Genomic DNA, 12,643 nt, shown 5'->3' with positions numbered 1-12,643 from the left:
ACCTGATTAAAAACGGCCGCTTGTTCTTGAATCATATGAAAGAGAAATTCTTTGCTGTTATCCAACCCTGGGACTAATTTCTCCAGGTTCTCCCTACTCCAACCCTGCTCCAAGAGTTCAACTTTATTCTCTGCTATCCACAGTTTACACACACATTCTCCTACAATCCGTAGGATAGGTTTAGGTAAAAAACTTTCTCCGACCTGAACGAATACCCCTGCAGAAGGATGGATAGTTTTACCAATGGCATTAATCTCTTTCTTTGAGATCGAATGGATCAGAGATTTCATTCCAACTCCGATAGATTTCACGTTGATGTTTTGGTTGCATGAAATGACGTAGGCTATAATGTCACCAGGCATCAACAATAACGGATCTCTGGAAGATTTTTGTTGCTCTCTTGCTGGCCCAACCTTTTGAATGCTCAAACCTTGGCCCAGAGGAATAGGTTTGAACGGTGAGATAAAAGGACTTGGTGTTGTGCTAAAAGTGGTTTGAGGGATCGATTTATCATTATTTCTTTGTTTTAGGTCATTGAACTGCGAGTTGGTTTCTAGATTTAGTTCTTTATCTGACATATGCTCATCCTGATCCAACATCTTCTCATCCTGATCCAACATCTTCTCATCCTCATCCAACACCCTCTCATCCTCATCCAACATCCTCTTATCCTCATCAAACACTTGCTTGTTATCTTTTATTTGCTCCGCAAGTAATTCACTGGATTGTCCAGACCGTTTCTCTGTAGTACCTTGATCAAATACAACATTCTTCGATATATCATTGTTCTCTCCTTCCAAGTTTTTAGGTTTTGAAGCATCAAGGGCAGTAGGTAAAAAATTTAAGTCGTCGGAGATGGATTTCGAATTTTCAATGGCAACATCATTGGAGTGTTGAGCAGAGATTTCCTCTTCTGAATATCTTCTTGGTGGGGTAAAGCTGAGCTGAGAAAATGAGAACAGGTTCGGATAAGATATCGCAGCTAAACATTTCTCCTTGTTCTCCTTAAAGTAGGTTTCAAGCTTGTCCGTCACATACTTGAGATATCCTTGAGAAATGGAGTATAAACCGTCCTTGGCATCAACAATTTTTGATCCAATGAGAAGAGGTTGAATTTTTGCTTCCCAGTTCTTGATCTCATGAATAAACGACGGTATTGCGAACAACAGATAATATTTGACCTGCTTCAAGCTGACCGGATATCCTAGTCTAGCTAGACCTAGATACATCTGATCCAGGCTACTCATCTCTAACATATTGGAACTGGACGGATGAGAAAACTCACCGTCCTCCAGGAAGGATTGAACCATTCTCTCCAGGAACAAAGGATGAAGACAGGTTCTAGTTTCTCCACTATGCTCATTCACCACAGCCAGGTTAAGGTTGTTGATCACATAATTGGTTTTCCTAAACAATTTTATCTTAGAAATTGCTATTATCATAATCATCAGAATCGGAAAAAACCAGGGGAGAAATAAACGATTTTATGAGGAAAGTCATGAATTTTTGCTGAAAAGGTATATTACTTTACACTTGATGACTAATAAAAGCTTGAAAGTTTAAGTCCAATGTTTTAACCCTCCCCCTATCCAAGAAGAAACGTTTCACTTGTTCCTGAACTAATTGTTATTACATCAATCTTGAGATGTAATAAAACTTTACAATTGAGAAGGGGGATCGATTTATTAAAGTAAGAGTGGCTTAACCTTATATTCGGATTGAACTTGAGTTGAGAGCTAAGATCTCTCCACTCCCACTCCTTAAATCTATTCCTGTAGAACGGGAAGAACGTCGTGATAAAAGCTTCAATCTCCTTCTGATCATATCTCTCCGGTGGTAAACCTATAGACCGTACTGCAAGATGTGCCAGGAGGGAGGAACCAAGATCTGGTTCTGTGTACTCCAGCTCACAGTCTGGATTCAGATCAGTGTCATCCTCCTCAGCATCAAGTAGCTCATCAAAACTAGTTCCTTCAATAAAAGATGTTTCTTTTTTAGGATAGGCGACGGGGGTCGGAGGTTTTTTGAGTGGCCTCCCCCGGCCTGGTTTTGTTTTAACCGGCGATGAGTCTGCGCTTTTACTAGTTTTACTTAACTCCTCCAGAAGGTTTCGTTTTGGTTTTTTACTCCTTGTTCCAGCTTTCTTAATCTCTTTCGTAATCTTGACTTTATTCGTTCCTCGTCTAGCCAGCTTTACACTTTCTGAGGCTGACACAAACAGCTGATAGCTTTCTTCCCCTGCTGACACTCCAGACTGCTGGTTATTTATCTGTGTCTCCGTGTCAGATTTATTAATCCCGATGTTGCGAAGGCGTACGTGAGTTCTGCTTAAAAATACTACTGTTTAAATACTTAATAACTTTTGCAAAATATATATTTGGGTGTTTAGATCCAATAACCATCGAAACAGCTGTTTATTGGATATTTGTGGTCTCATTTGACCTATAATTGGTTTATGGACGGTCAAAATTTAAGCAATAAGCATGTTACTTATTTTTAAAAAAGTTTTGAAAATTTCGCCGACTTCAATAGGAAAATTTGAGAAAGTGTTTTAGTTTAATAAATAATGATGTAAAATAAAAAGGGTCGAAGGTAAAGAAAGAGTTATAAATGCTGAAGTTCTACTAGGTATAGAGGGTAGCGTAGTGAATTAAATCCAAGTTTATATGAAAATACAAGACATGAAAAGGTCAACATATATTGAATTTTATTCTTTGTATTAGGCAGTAGATTTTCCCTGGAAGTTGAGTCAAGTGTTGATTTGAGGTACATGTTATTTACATTGGTTACATACTGCAAGTAGCTCTCAATCCTGACAACAACAAAATCAATTTTACAGAATTATGAAAACTGAAAACAATTAATAAAAAAACTAACAAATCAATGTCAGATTTCGATGAAAATAATTGATGCTTTTTATTATCATAAAGTTTATAATCAACTAGAATTTACCTGTGTTTTTCGCCGTCTTCTGTTTCTTCATCTTTTGCATTATCAAGCTGAGGTTCACTGAGTTTCTCCGTAACATCCCCATCCTCTTCACAACCATTGTTTTTATCAGGACTTGATACTTTGTTTCTATCATTAAGCTCCTTGGGTTTGTCATTATTTTCAAGGCTTAAAGCGTCTTCGGGAGTTATTTCGTTGTTCAAAGACTCTCCAGGAACTGATAAAGCTTCTCCAGAAGTTAATTCAGGGTTTAAAGACTCTCCTGGCACTGACACAACTTCTCCATGAGTTAATTTAGGATTCGAAGAATTTCCAGGTGCTGAAACATCTTCCTCATGAGTTAATCCAGGGTTTGAAGACTCTACAAGGGCTGTAACAGCATCCTCTGTAGTTAATTCAGTAGCGTATTTATCTTCATGTACTCCTTGTACTCCTTGTACTCCTTCTCCTGCATCATCATTTTCCATCCATTCTTCGTCAGTCCACTCCGAAGACAAGTCTGATGCTACCTTTCCGGCAATGTCGTCATCTAAAGGTTCATTTTAGTTAACAAATACTATGATCATATCAAGCATGAACATTAGAAACGAGGGCCCTCCTAATTCTCTTTCATAAAAAACAAAAACAAAAACCACTCACAATTATTCTAAATTCAGGTTAGATTTGGTCAAGATAGATTGCCAGCCACATCTAATAAGAAATTAGTGAAACTTGTTTTTAACCCCATTTAAAATTCGATGATGATGATGGACCAAACCTCTATAGAGTAAACAAGGTAGACGTTAGTTCCATTTATTGAAAATATATTTCGGTCTGGATTGACCCTCGCCAGTTCTAACGATATAATAACCATCAAAATCGATAATACAAATGTTAAAAAACCACAAGAAATTAAACAAACAAGAAAGATTTTATGTTTTAAATAGACCGTCGACAGATAGAAAAAAGGGAAACGAACTCAGATCATGAAATGGAAAAAAATAATTTACAAATTTCTCATTGAACTATTATTTAAAAGCACTTTAATAGATACCTTGTAGGTTCCTGTGTCTGGTTATTGAATCTGATGAATGTCGGGGTGATCTAAAAAATGTTCATATATGGGTTTTATATTTTTTTTTCTTCTAATCTACTCCATCATTACTACCATAAAATATTTTCTTAGGATGGAAAAAAATTTTAATGAGCATGAATTTCTGAAGAAATGCTGCATTTAAAAAAAAGTGAATTCAGAAATGAGAAAAAAAACTTAAAAATTGGAATTTATAAAATAGATATTACCCTTGAGGTGAATCCATAGAACTATCCAGATCCGACTCCCCGGAATCAGGAACAAGATTTATCGAACCCATCTTAGGGGACCATTTGTCCCCTAAGATGGGTTCTGAATGCGGTTGGGGGCTGATCGGTTCAGGCGTAGCAACGGTCCGTGAGATATTCGCAGATGAAGAGGCGTTGGCAGTGCGAGATGAGGTTGTTACGGGTACAGAGATTGAAAGAGTATCAGAATGAATCTTGACTTGGACTAGATTTTCCGCAGATTGACTTTCAACATCTTTATATGAACCTGACCCTTCATGTGGATTCAACCAGGCATCTTCTAGAAGAGGGGGTTCTTTATTATCCCTGAATTGATAAGACAGATATTTTGTTGTAAATTTGGAGGTAATTATGAATTAATGCTCTTCCATAAAATCAAACAAAACTGTAATAGCGGAGGTAGGTGGAATTAAAAAAAAAATAATATACATTCGTTAAAAGAAGTTTGTTTTAATATGTAAAAATGTTACCTTGCAAGACTAGATCCAGTTCTCTGGATATTTATTTTCTTCGGAGCACTTTGTAATATTTCAGCATGACTTGAACGTACAGAGGTTATTGTTTTGGGAGATACTGAGGAAGTTGGTATACAAAAGAATGGAGTTTTGTGAGATGATGATCGATTTCTGGATGCATTTGATGATTTTGAAGGATTTATTAAACAATCTGGTTTAGAACACCTGATAGAAATAGACCTTTTCCTAACCTTCGGAGATTTGTTGACATTTTCAGCTAAATTTGTAGGTGCTAAAACAGATGGTAGATTGCCTTTACCAGAATTTGAATATGAAGTTGGAGAAATTGCGGATTTTGTTCTGGTAGAATAACATATTTCAGGGGAGTTGAAATTATCTGTTGTGGAACCTGAAGGTGACTTACGTGATTTGGAACGATATCTAGTAGACGGTAAAGACGTCTGGGGTGATTTGGACCCATTTCTAGTGGAGCGTGAAGCCAAATAAGAAGATTTGGAACGATTCCTAGAACGCATTTGGGGAGATTTGGAACGAAATCTTGTTGAAGGTAACAAAGCTAATTTTGAGCTATATTTAGAAGAATGCGTTTCTAGAGTTTTCGAGCCAGTTTCTCCCCAGTTGAAATTTTGATTTGGAGAAATAAAACTTGGATCAGAAAGTTTGGATTTAGTTGAGTTAGAAATCCAAACCTCCTTGGAAGGAGTTTCAGGGCGGGTATTGCTTAAATGTCGTCTTCGCTTTCTGTCAGGCAATGTGAAGGAACTCCTTTCAGCCAGATAAATCTAAATAAATTCATGAGGAGGACCAGATTAAATGAATGATTGAACCACGTAGACAAAGTTGAACTTATTCTCTTCAGCTTAAACTGCAGCACAAGAGAAGCGGTTGAACTATGTATGCGCTGTTCAGCTACTTCTCGCTATTCATTAAATCTGGTTCTGAGCTCAAGCTTAGCTCCTTTCTTTCATGAACTGTCGACATAATTTAAAGTTTTGAAAATGAACAATGAGGAACTTAGGAAAATATTTTTATAGAATTTTATTAAAAAGCATTAATTTCTTACAATTTCTTTATTTGCCTGTGCTGCATAAATCAACAAGTGATTAAAAAAACAATTGGATATCTATATTATATATGGATCCTTTCTTACTTTAAATTGACTGAAAATTTAATAAAAATCTCTTCATTTTTTCCTCAACATTTGAACCTTTTTATTATCCATTCTATTATTGTATTTCTAAATAAAAGGGGTACATAAAGTCAAGTAAATCTGATAGAAAATTCAATGTGGAACATGTTAACATCGTATCAACAATTCTTCTTCGCTATAATGGGCCAACCAATTAAAACAACCTACTCTGGTTAGGTGGGTCAAAACTAAATAGTAAATTGTGATTTTTATTTGTATAATCTCGTGCTTTGTAGTTGAATAAAAATATGAAGAAAAAACATGAACAAAAACATCGAACTCAATTTGAAAGGCGCTACCTCCTAGCGCTCCACCATCTAGACTCCTTGAGATTAAAAAGGAGGAATTTACAGGTCAAAAACATTAGGCGAATTTAAACACTAAATCAATCAATAAATCAATCATAGGAATGTGATTAATGAAAGGGAACCCGAAATGGAATCCCAAATCCTTCTTTAGAACGCGGCGCATTAACATACAGCATACGATTTGTAGACAAAAAAAACATACTCCCCATAACAGAATACCTTCTGTTTCAATCTAGGGAAGAGTGAATAAGAAGGATATATATACCTCATCTTGACTTGAAGAAGGATTACCAAATTCTTGCTCAAAGTTTCTCTTAATGCCTAAAATGCACGAAATCACTTACAATTTTCTTAAATGATCATCCCAAGTGACACTTTCCCAAATATATTAGCTATGATCAACCCATTCGTGAATCCACCCGCAGCGCTTGGCCCTGATTAGGTGTTAATATGATTCAGCGGTCAGCTTATTGTAAACTTCCGAACTCTTTCGTATTTAAGCTTAAGTATACATTAAGGAAAATATCTTAGTGTTTCCATTAGGGAAAATGTTACTTATAAAATGTAAATAAGTGTCTTAAGGCGTAAGTACTTTAAGAACTAAGAATGGATTTTATTAACACACTAGCTGAAGTGCCAGGCGTTGCCCGTGGAATATACAAAAAATCGAATTTTGAAAAAAATATTTGTTTTTTGAAGAAAAAACTAACATATATACAAATATAGAAATATGAGCTAAGAGTTATTATAGATCGAATGATGGTCAACCTTTTTATCAACAATATAAAGGGCCATAAAATCTTTTTTCATACAAAACCCTATTTTTACCAGAACAAATTGGCAAACATTCTTAAGAAATGATAATAGCTGGAGTGCCTAGCGTTGCCGCAGAATTTCTTCTGAAATTATTTTTAGATAAAGGGGAAAAAATTGATATTAAATCATACCCCGTCTTATGAATATTGATTATATATGAAAATATTTATTTTTAAAAATTACAGAAACTCACCGCGCTTAAGAATTTCAATCTGCTCTGGGTTGTAAAGATGTACAGCGTTTAGTTTAATGCTCATCTCTTGTTTGATCAGTCTCCTGGATACCCTGGAGATTGTTGAGGTGAGAGGATGAATATTCTCTAGATGATCTTGAACTAGTTTACAACTAGAATCAGCATACTTACACTCAGGGCACCTGATATTTCAATCAATTAATAAATTGCGTATGATCAATCAGACTTTTAGGGACACCCTAAGACCAGTCTCATCAGGACTTATACAAATCTGAGATTTAAATAAGGATTTACAATTCGCGAATAAAGCTACTAAGTCTTTTTAATGACATTCTGCTTTTAGTAATCCAGTGGGGAAACGATCGCCAACAAAGTTAAGGACAAAAAATCTAAAAATGTATACATAAACATACTAGGCTTCCAGCCTTCCAGGACGCTAACCATACATTTTTCTGATAATAATCTGAGCTTCAAAATGTTGTTTGACCTGAGACTGCCTTTTATATATATAGTATTTTCAACTTTTTTCAGCTTAAATATACATTTTAGATGTTAAAATATATATTTACTAGCCTTAGAGGGCGCTTCGCGCCCATCTTCTAAATTAATTGTGAACATGTTCTCTTTGTGTACATCGTAAAACAAAACAAAAATAATTCGCGGATTTTCACAAAAAAATTCGGGGATTTTCAAAATTTTCAAAAATTTAATGAAGATCTCACACACAGGGTGAGTCAAAAAGTGTAATTAGCGGTGCTTGGTGCAAAATTGTACCTTTTTTGTGCAACTCTCCTGTATGGTGTTTTTTCAATATTTTTAAAAATATTTTTACTTATTTTGGTATTTTAATAGCTCAAAAAAAAATCCGGGAACTTTTTTTTCTCACAAAGTCGAAAGTTCAGAATGGCAAAAATGTGTATACAAAATATTTCTTTCAAAATCTAAAACTTTATTGAATTGAATAACAGAATCACAGAAAATTCGCAAAATTGTAAAAAGAAAATTCGCAATTTTCAGTTCTGGTCTAATTTAGAAAAAGTTATGTAAATTCTCTAGTTCCTTTCTTCTTTGTATAATGTATATTCTGAAGTTTTCAATATGCGCTGTTTAATTAAAAACCTTAAGAACCATTGAAAAACAACTTTTCCTTAAAGATTAGGCTAGAACTGAAAATTGCAAATTATCTTTTTACAATTTTGCTAATTTCTGTGCTTCTGTTATTCAATCTTAATAAAATAAAAGGCAAAAGCAATACTTTTGTAGAAAATAAGGGATCCCAAAAAAAATAATTCAGAAAATTTAAATTGTGAAAAAGTTCAAGATAATAATATCAAAATTGATTAATAACAATGGTAAAAAAACTACTAAAGCTTTAAATAATTTTAAAATTTTTAATAATTGTAAAAAAAGTGATACCAGTTATGAACTTATAATGATAAAACTGACCTGAATCTTCCAGTTTTCATAGATATTGGAGGATCCAGCTCATCCTCGTCCTCCGGAGAGGACAAGATGGTCAACTCGTCCTCCTCCCCGTCCTCTAGATCTTCAGGAGTCTCTTCTACAGGTTGCAGGCTGGGTCGAGATCCTGGAGGATGAATGAAATCAACTTGAACAGCATCTGAACTAGGAGCTGAACTGTTGTTGATATTCCTGGATTCCTTCTGGTTGAGAGGGTTACTGGAGTTTAAACCTTCCTCTTGGAACTTTTTAGGAACAGAAACATCGTTTACAGGTATGGGGTCATCTTGGTGATTTATAGAATTTTCATATTGGGTATCAGTATCGTGATTTGTATCATTTACATGTCGGGAAGCATCAAGATGATTTGTAGTATTTAAGGGTATGGACACCTTATGATTATTTACAGCATTTACATCGTCAAGGGGCTTAGTAGCATTCACAAGTTGATCATGTTTATATGTAGCATCTAATAATGCAGGTACGGCAGTAGCAACAGGCTGTAAACCATCGACTAGTTGTGGAGCAAGAGAGGATTTTAAGTCTAAGATCTTCTGTGCAAAACTAAAATAAATATGACACAATCAAACAAAATTTACTCCAAAGAAATGATCTAGGGTCAAGCCAAAGCATTTTGGAATCCTTAAGAGTAGTACTTTGACAGACTAGGTGTGCAAATCCAAAAAACTTGTCCCTGCAAAATATTTGCAAAATTACTACATTAATGTATTATTTAGATCATTTCACTACCAAACACCCATTTTATAGCAACCTCCTTGGAAGAGGGAACCCCCGGACGCCATAAGCCTCAGCAATGCAGACACAAGTCTCCCAGACTTGCTAGGCAGACCAAGCCTCCGCTTTTCAGAAATGAGCATGCGCAACTCCTCAAAATGTGGCTGTGTAATACAGGATGTTTTTTGGATGGATTAAGAGAATAAATTGAGTAAGGATGAGTTAGAAGGAGAAACTGTGAAAGAACATGAATAAAGATTCACAATTTTGATAATTTAACTCTTTTACCACAATAATGAGGTCTCAAATCGAAAAATATCAAATCGGCAACCCCACTAAAAATTCAAATTTATACACTGGATAACAAAGATACGGCTTTAAAATGGAGTTTTGGTAATGAAATTATCAAAATAATCTATTCATTCCAAAATGCTATGTTTGCCCCAGATCATTTCTTTAAAGTAAATTTTGATTAGGGGGGACTGTGTTGATTGATTGAAAGGTTGATAAATAGATAGTTCACATGAAAGGGGCAATAGATGTAATTTCAGGTGACTCCGGCAACCATCTGAAGAGTTGCATGTATGATTTACAACGGTAGCCTTTATACCATTTTCTGAGCAGAAAAGGAAGATAATGTCGTTTTTAAAATCAGGAACAGTTTAACATCCTGTAACATTATACACTCTCTTCTATATAAAGCATATCTCCGCAAGTACTTTTTAAGAAATTTATAAATTAACAGCTAGACGGTAACGTTGTGAATATGCTAAGCCTCTCTTGTAATGGATGTTCACTTGAAATCATGTCTACAGTCTCTTAAATAGTTAAAGTTGGTATAAAATCAGATGGCTGTACAAGATTGTTAACAATATTGAATAATCTTATTTTATTTCAGATTAAAAAAAAACTTGCTCGCACTCCTTCAAAAATACCCCCCCCCCCCCTTCATTTTATTATTTTGTGATTTGAGTTTTATTTTCTGACAAAATAGGGAGAAATAACTTATTTTTTTGGGAAAGAATTATCAAAAATGGGAAACAAACTTGCCAGTTAATGTCTTATAAGAGGCGGGGGGGGGGTTAATTATCGAAATACATACCCCTGTTGAGTGATCATACCTGGCTATAGCCTCATTCAAGTGTTTGGTTTCCACATGTCCATACAGACTTTCTTTATCCAACCTCACCCCACAGATACATGTGAACACATCCTAGGTACAGTAAATTTTATTTCAGGAGTTGCCAACCAGAGTCATAAACATAAGGGGGATATTGGGACTCAACCCCTGCCCCCTGGATCAATAAAATTAGTTTTCAAGGGGGTTTTAAGTCCCAACGGATGAAGAGCCCCCTTACAAAGAAATAGACAAACTCCTATATAAGCCACTGCTGCCAACGTTTTTTTCAAGTGACCTCACCCCCCTCTGTACAACAATTAGGAAGAAAGCTGTTTTCTGCTATTAAACATGCTTTTTATCTCATCTGCACAAACTCACAAGAGACTTTATTCAAGAAACCATAATAAAAAATCTATCAATTTACAACAGAACAACAAGAATATCTTTGTCAGGATCTTTAATATAGGTCAAATAATGTCGTATGTACTCGTATATATCAAAATACACGTGTTTGAACCTGTGTAGGTTTTTAACTTAATCTTTAATATTTAAAAAAAATATTTCTTTTTTTAATGCACCTGCTCCATTGTAAAGGGTAGACGCAGAAAATCACAGAAGTGCACGTCACTGCACACTGAACATCTGTTTCTGAAAAAAAAATCCATTTAAATTTTATGTGAAAGAAATGTGAAAAATTGGTTTTTTTTTTGGCTTCACGATGTCCTCCTCTCTAATCAATAATAAATTCTCCGACGCCGGTCAAGTATATAAGTATGTTTATTAATCTTTTGAGAAAATAGTTGTTTTAATATCCGATCATTATTAATACCCCTAGACCGATTGGCATCAAATTTTACTTGAGTAATTTTTACTTTATTTTTCGTCGTCGTTATTTAATAATTATAAATAAAACCGATTCTGAAAACATACCCACCCAAATTCACGATTTTGAACGTCGACTATGCACTCAAACTCAGTAATGTATAGTTTGAAAAAGTGTGAGCCCAAAGACATCAAGAGGGAGTCCGGGGACTTCCAACCGAAGACCGCCTCTAAACTCGTCCACTTTCAACATAGGTGATGACGTGGAATATAGTTAGTAAAGCTGTAACCATAAACCTCAGGACAGTCCAGGACTTTCTGTTACATTAACCTAAGCAATTCCATTTCCCAGATCGTCTGTCCGTCCACCGAACTCGTCCCAGCTCGGTTACAGGGTTTGGCAGGCAGGGCACCAAGGGGCGAAAAATTTCACCATCCATTCTCTTAGAAGCACATCTCTCCAATTATCCTCCGTTATCTTTTGCAGTTTACCCTCTGCAATGCTGAGAAGGAGAAACAAGGATAAAGTTAGTTTGATCTTCACTTATGTCCTGTTGGATTTCAACACATCTGACTGATTTTGTGATTATTAGGAGTGTGTTTACCGCATTTCAAATTTAAAATAATAAGGCAGGATATCACTTACTCAGCCTACAGATTGTATAGATATATATATGTTATCTAAGATTAATGTTTGAAACAGTACAAACTGCACCCACAAGTTAATTAAAGAAAATGTAATGCTAAATTAAATTTATGTTTTACCAACATTCAGCTCATCTACATATTAATAATGAGCTATAATATGTTAAATCTTCAAATGGTGTAAACCTTTAGTTTTATTTGAATTAAATCAATTAGATTTCTTGTAACAAAATTAACATAAAATTGCCCTAAAGCCTCTCTTTTTCTAGGTAAACATTTCAGGCGTATAATTTGAAACGTAATTTGTTGCCTTCCATCATGGTGGCGGCTTTTATAAATTCCTATGGAGGAGGAGAAGAATAAAAAATTAACTTTATTAAATGGCATCAACAATATTATTAATGAGATAAAAGGAAAACAGGGAGATAAGTAGACAGCCCTAGCTGTTCAGGGCATACTCCCCCCTAGCCTGTCCTAGCCATCCATGGCACTGCAGTCCAAAAAAAACTATAATTGAGGAATAATGTATTATTTAGATCATTTCACTACCAAACACCCATTTTATAGCAACCTCCTTGGAAGAGGGAACCCCCGGACGCCATAAGCCTC

At 35.2% G+C, this 12,643-nt stretch overlaps 1 protein-coding gene across 1 annotated transcript in view; it reads right to left on the bottom strand.

Annotated features, from left to right (window-relative positions):
* Nucleotides 1-12,643, bottom strand: part of LOC111695924 (uncharacterized) — a 35,882-nt gene that overhangs the window by 5,345 nt on the left and 17,894 nt on the right. The window contains exons 2-13 of the mRNA XM_023465399.1: nt 11,146-11,215; nt 10,569-10,660; nt 8,698-9,276; nt 7,252-7,433; nt 6,508-6,563; nt 4,740-5,527; nt 4,231-4,575; nt 3,983-4,032; nt 2,953-3,478; nt 2,738-2,812; nt 1,707-2,324; nt 3-1,407 (exon numbers count right to left, since the gene is read on the bottom strand). Coding sequence (XP_023321167.1) covers nt 3-1,407; nt 1,707-2,324; nt 2,738-2,812; nt 2,953-3,478; nt 3,983-4,032; nt 4,231-4,575; nt 4,740-5,527; nt 6,508-6,563; nt 7,252-7,433; nt 8,698-9,276; nt 10,569-10,660; nt 11,146-11,154 — 4,725 coding nt within the window. The 5' untranslated portion in view covers nt 11,155-11,215. The remainder of the gene's footprint in view (nt 1-2; nt 1,408-1,706; nt 2,325-2,737; nt 2,813-2,952; nt 3,479-3,982; nt 4,033-4,230; nt 4,576-4,739; nt 5,528-6,507; nt 6,564-7,251; nt 7,434-8,697; nt 9,277-10,568; nt 10,661-11,145; nt 11,216-12,643) is intronic.

The sequence above is a fragment of the Eurytemora carolleeae genome, unplaced genomic scaffold, assembly GCF_000591075.1.
Source record: "Eurytemora carolleeae unplaced genomic scaffold, Eaff_2.0 scaffold162, whole genome shotgun sequence".
In the NCBI taxonomy this organism is placed as follows: domain Eukaryota; kingdom Metazoa; phylum Arthropoda; class Copepoda; order Calanoida; family Temoridae; genus Eurytemora; species Eurytemora carolleeae.
The sequence above is the reverse complement of the archived record's forward strand: the minus strand, read 5'-3'. Positions and strand labels throughout refer to the sequence as shown.